This window comes from Microcaecilia unicolor, chromosome 1, assembly GCF_901765095.1.
Source record: "Microcaecilia unicolor chromosome 1, aMicUni1.1, whole genome shotgun sequence".
Classification (NCBI taxonomy): domain Eukaryota; kingdom Metazoa; phylum Chordata; class Amphibia; order Gymnophiona; family Siphonopidae; genus Microcaecilia; species Microcaecilia unicolor.
Window position 1 is genome coordinate 643,837,108 of NC_044031.1, and position 5,987 is coordinate 643,843,094.

Here is a 5,987-nt window from a genome sequence, read left to right on the forward strand (position 1 = left end):
TTTTGCCCACACCCTTTTCTTAATCTCGTTTCTCATCTAGTCCTGCTTAATTATGCTTTCACCTATCCACCCTTAACTATTTGTTTGTCCTTGAGATAGTCTAAATCCCTGGTTACTTACAGCACATGTATCAATTTGCTTCTTGAACTTATTGTAATTTGTGTTATATTCTGTACATTATTATGTTTTATTCACTTAATTGTTTGTAAGCCACATTGAACTTGAGTCTATTTTGGGCTAATGTGGGGTATAAATGTCATGAATAAATAAATAAATTGGAAATTATCAGCACTGATTGGCTTGTTAACCAGCTAGGTTATATGCATTGTTATAAAATACACTTCAATTTTCATGTGGAAATCTCAGCACGATATATCAAATCCGGAGGTAAGTGATATTCTATAAACAAGATCCGAGTTGGGTGCCATCTACAGAATAGTGCCTAGTATATGCATACCACAGAAAGACAGTGTATCAAGAATCTAATAAACATAAGCATAAATATAAATGTATGTATTTTGTTTTCCTTACAGATAACAAGGAATAAAACTTGGAAACAGCTTTGTTTGTTGTGTTTTTTATCGTGTCTTAATGCCAGTGCTCTCTTTCTCCCAGAGGTCCTTACAGATAATATAAAACCCTCTGTACAATCCAAGGCCAAGACAGTAGAGACAGATGTGAGAAGACAGTTTTATCTGCAGGTATGTGAGAGATCTTTGATATCTGACTAAATGCTTCATTGTTTGCATCTTACAAGAGCCAGGAATAATGTCGCTTTTTTGAGCATGTTTTCTTCTACACCATGAAAGAAAATTGCTTTCACCTGGACCTAAAAGCCATATATTTAACTGAATGACATAAAGTGCATCACTGTGACACTTTAGACCTACGGCTCTTCTGCTGTTGATTTTAGGTTACCTAAGGTTGAAGGGGAAAGCGGGGAAGAAAAGGACAATATTTGCAGCATGAGTGGAAAATGGATGGTGAGAGATGCTGCAGAGAGCAGATCAGCACTATTTAAAGCCTGTAAGTAAGGAGACTGGAGATGTGGGCACCCTAAAACAATGTCTCCAAATCTTATCAAATATACAGCGCATTTATGTTGTCCGCCACATCATTCTCCACCTAGCAGGCAGTGGGAACTTGAGAGAAGACCAAATAAAAGTAAAAGCGATCTTTTACAAAGCCACGCTAGCGTCTTTCGTTCACAGTAAAAATCAGCTGGTGGTCAATGCTGAGATACCCAATTGTATCAAACCAACAAGACTGTATTCACCCAGGGCCCCTTTTACCATACTGCGGCAAAAGGAGGCCTGAGTTGGTGTCAGCATGTGTTTTTCACGCGCACCGAGGCCCCCTTTTACTACAGTGGGTAAAAGGGAAGTTTCTCTTTCCTGCAGGAAATGGCTATGCGGCAAGTAAAGTATTTGCCACGTGACCATTTTGGGAGGATCCCTTACCGCCACCCATTGAGGGCTCCTGCACTAACCCGGATATAACTGAGCAATGCGCAGCACTGCCCGATTACCACTGGGTACACTCCGGCACCACAAAAATAAATATAATTTTGTGGTGCCTGGTCTGACAGCATGCTAGGGATGGGAAGAACTGCCGGGCCGAGTTATTGAATTGTTCCCATGGTGAAATAAATTCATCAGCACTTGGTGAAAAATTCACCCAAATGGACATGAAATCAGAAGTCTGAGTTTTATGCATCCTCTCTCTCTCTCTCTCTCTCTCTCTCTCTCTCTCTCTCTCTCTCTCTCTCTCTCTCTCTCTCTCACTCACACACACACACATTTTGCATATTTGTTTATCAGAGTGAATAAAGGTCAGCAAAAAAAGGTAGGTGATACATATCATATCTTGACTACCATTCAAGGTTCTTTAACATTTGCTATACCTCCCATCAGGGTCTGTCTGAGTGGTTTCCACATACGCGAAGGGGCATTTTCGAAAGGGACTTCCAAGTTGCAATTTGGACGTCCTTACAAAATGGTAAAATCCAGGGGCGGGGAACCCCATGTTTTCGAAACAAGATGGACATCCATCTTTCATTTCGAAAATACCATCAGGGATGTCCAAATCCTTAAATTTCGCCGTTCCTAGATTTGGACGTCCCTAGAAATGGATGTTTCTGACTTGGTGATTTTCGAAACCAAAGACATCCATGTCAAAAACAACTAAATACAAGCCATTTGGTCATGGGAGGAGCCAGCATTTGTAGTGCACTGGTCCCCCTGACATGCCAGGACACCAACTGTGCACTCACTGCAGTGGACTTCATAAAATGCTCCCAGGTACATAGCTCCCTTACTTTGTGTGCTGAGCCCCCTAACCCCCACCCAAAATCCACTAACCCCAACTGTACACCACTACCATAGCCCTTATGGGTGAAGGGGGCACCTAGATGTGGGTACAGTGGGTTTGTGGTGGGTTTTGGAGAGCTTACTGTTTCCTCGGCTTGCTGTTTCCTCCACAAACATAACAGGTAGGGGGAGATGGGGCTGCGTCCACCTGTCTGAAGTGCACCGCACCCTCTAAAAATGCTCCAGGGACCTGCATGCGCTGTCATGGACCTAAGTATGACATCAGAGGCTGGCATAGGGGCTGGCATGACATATTTTGAAAGATGTTTTTTGAGGGTGGGAGGGGGTTAGTGACCACTGGCGGAGTAATGGGAGGCTATCCCCAATTCCCTCCGGTGGTCATCTGGTCATTTCGGCCACCTTTTTGTGCCTTAATCGTAAGAAAAACAGGTCCGGGTGAAAACGTCCAAGTGTTCGTCAGGGACGTCCTTCGCTATGCCTCTGAAATGCCCCCTTGAACTTTGGCCATCCTTGCAACAGAGTGCAGTTGGAGACGTCCTAAATTGGGTTATGATTATACCGATTTGGACGTCCCTAGGAGAAGGACCTCCGTCTTCCGATTTATGTTGAAAGATGGACATCCTTCTCTTATGAAAATGAGCCCAATATTGATCAATAAAGAAATATTGACAAAAATTCCATTAGGACAGGAAAACGTAGAGAGATATAGACATCATAGCAACTCAGTAGTGCCATCAGGAGCCATATGCCTTTGATGAGGTTAAAACTGAATGAATATGCCAAGACAAAGATGATTCCTGAATATACATCATTATTCATTCTTCTATAATTTACATCACATTATCTCAATTTACACATTCTTCCCACTCCTTCCTCTACCGCCTTCCTCCCTTACCCATCTTACTTACCCACTTTTATTGTCCACCTCTTTATATCCTATATTTAGCTATTTTATCCTTTTTGTTATCTTGTATACCTGTTATATTATGTAAGCAGCTTTGAGCCTGCTATTAAGTGGGAAAGGGCGGGTTATAAAAGTTACATTACATTACATGTGAATTATGCACTTCATTACAGTGGCAGTGTGAAGGGAGAGATGGGAGATAATAAATTATGGGTATTTTGAGAAGACTGGCAAAGAACAGAATTATGTCTGGTCATTGCCAAGGGAGTCCATATCTCTAAGTCATTTTATGTTTATTTTTAAGTTCCAACACTACTTGCACCAGAGGGAGAAACGATATTAAATACCAAAGAATGGAAGAGAACAATCAGACCTCAGTGACTGAATTCATTCTCTTGGGTATCACAGATGATCCAGAACTACAGATTCTCTTTTTTCTGTTGTTTTTAGTGATCTATATTATTACCTTGCTGGGAAACACTGGAATAATTACATTAACCATGTTGGATCTTAAACTTCAGACTCCCATGTACTTTTTTCTCCGTAATTTGTCATTTTCTGATCTCTGCTATTCCTCAGTTATCACCCCCAGAATGTTGGTTGCCTTCCTGAACAAAAGGAAATCTATCTCCTTCCAGGGGTGCAGAGCACAACTCTTTTTCTTTGCCATGTTTGCATCATCAGGTACATTCCTCCTATCAGTGATGGCATATGACCGTTATGTGGCGATATGTAACCCTTTGCTTTATACAAGTATCATGAATCCAGGTGTTTGCTATCAGCTGTTGGCTGCTGTATATGCAGGGGGATTATTTCTTTCAAGTGTAACCTTAGGATTTATGTGTAGTTTAACTTTCTGTGGGCCAAATGTCATCGATCATTTTTATTGTGATATTCCTCCACTGCTAACTCTGTCCTGCTCTGGGACCTTCGTTAGTAAAACAGTTTTTTTTCTTTTAGTTCTCTGTTTTGGCATGAACTCCTTCCTAATAACATCAGCCTCTTATGTATCCATCTTTTCCACCATCCTGAAGATACATAGTGCAGAAGGGAGACGTAAAGCTTTCTCTACCTGTGCCTCCCACCTCACTGCCGTCTCCTTGTTTTATGGGACAGCCCTTTTTACGTATATGAGACCAGCTTCTGGCTATTCTGAAAGTCAGAATAAAGTGACTTCTGTGTTTTATACAATTGTCATTCCTATGCTGAACCCACTGATCTACAGCCTCAGGAACAAGGATGTCAAAAGAGCCATAAGAAAAATAATGGAAAGGAGAATAGTTAAAACTAATTCATGTTGACTGGGGAAATACTGGGGAGGGGGAAGGAGGGCAGGGTCAGGTGTATGTAGTCATTTCTCCAGTGATTCATTAATTTATTTATTGAAAGTTATCAGCCACCAAATTTCAAAAGAGTTGTGGGCAATATATAAAACAGAGAACATTCCAAATGAATTCCCTATTTGCCACGTGCAGGCTGTGACATAATGTATAATATTTTGATGCACCCATAAAATATTAAATCCTACGTAATCACCACTGAACAGCACTCAATAAAATGTCACTGAATACTTAATTTCTCTTCTGCTAAAGTCAGTAACATATGTTGATGTTGTGTTAATATCCTTTGTCAAATGAAATATTATATGATTATTTGCATGGTATGACAATATTGTGTTTCTGTGTTAACTCATTGTATAATATTATACCTGTGAAAAAACTAAAAATTCTCTTTCTTTCTTAAAATATCCTAGAGCAGTGGTTCCCAAACTTGGTCCCGGTGGCACCTGAACCCAATCAGGTTTTCAGGATATCTACAATGAATATTTATGAGAGAGATTTGCATGCAGTGGAGGCAATATATGCAAATCTCTCTCATGAATATTAATTGTAGATATCCTGAAAACCTGACTGGCCGGGGTGCCTCCAGGACCAGGTTTGGGATCCACTGCACTAAAACAGATGTCTTTTCAACTCAGAGAGTGGCACTTCCTGACTATCAATATAAAGCTGGAGTTCAGTATTTGACAGGAGATACGCAGTCAGCATTGTCTCTTGTTTCAACTGGGCAATGCATAGATTTGTCTAGACATCTTGATGTTCAGCCAAATATTGCATATTTCAGGGAAGGTTGGATTAGAGCTGTTGCAGGGGAGGAGACATAATTTATATAGATAGATAGTGACAATATTCAGCCACTATGTAAAATGTTATTTGTGTAGGGAAACCATGCAAATAACAATCATAAGAAAATAATTTAGCCATTTAAATTTAGAACTCAATATTCAGTGATCCTATTTAAATGGATAGGGAAATTTAAGGCATAAAAATAAGCAGATTAGTTAGGGTGATATCTTTGAATATTGCCATCTTAGTCATTATCAACCAGATTCTATATATCATACTGAGATTTCTGCATGGAAATCAAAGCGTATTCTATAGCAATGTGCATAACTTAGTTAAGAAGCTAATCAACACTGATAATTAGATGTTAACAAGCAATTATCTGCACTAATTAGCATTATTAGAATTTATGTGCACTACCCGTTAAGCGTATTCTGCAAAGTGGTGCGCATAAATTCTAATATGTGTTGCTGAAAAGGGGGTGTGGCTATGGGCATTGAATGGGTGGGTCATATGTGTTCTAAAAAACTACATGTAGGGTTATAGAATACACCTGCTCTGTGCCTAACTTAGGCGCTAGTATTTACACTAAGTTTTACTTCACATAAATATCGTGCAGAAATTTAGGCT

At 40.0% G+C, this 5,987-nt stretch overlaps 1 protein-coding gene across 1 annotated transcript; it reads left to right on the forward strand.

The window, feature by feature from the left end:
• Positions 1-3,587: 3,587 nt before the first annotated feature.
• On the forward strand, positions 3,588-4,535 carry LOC115461341 (olfactory receptor 1019-like). The gene has a single exon (XM_030191074.1). The coding sequence runs from the start codon at positions 3,588-3,590 to the stop codon at positions 4,533-4,535; it is 948 nt and encodes a 315-aa protein (XP_030046934.1).
• Positions 4,536-5,987: the final 1,452 nt, after the last annotated feature.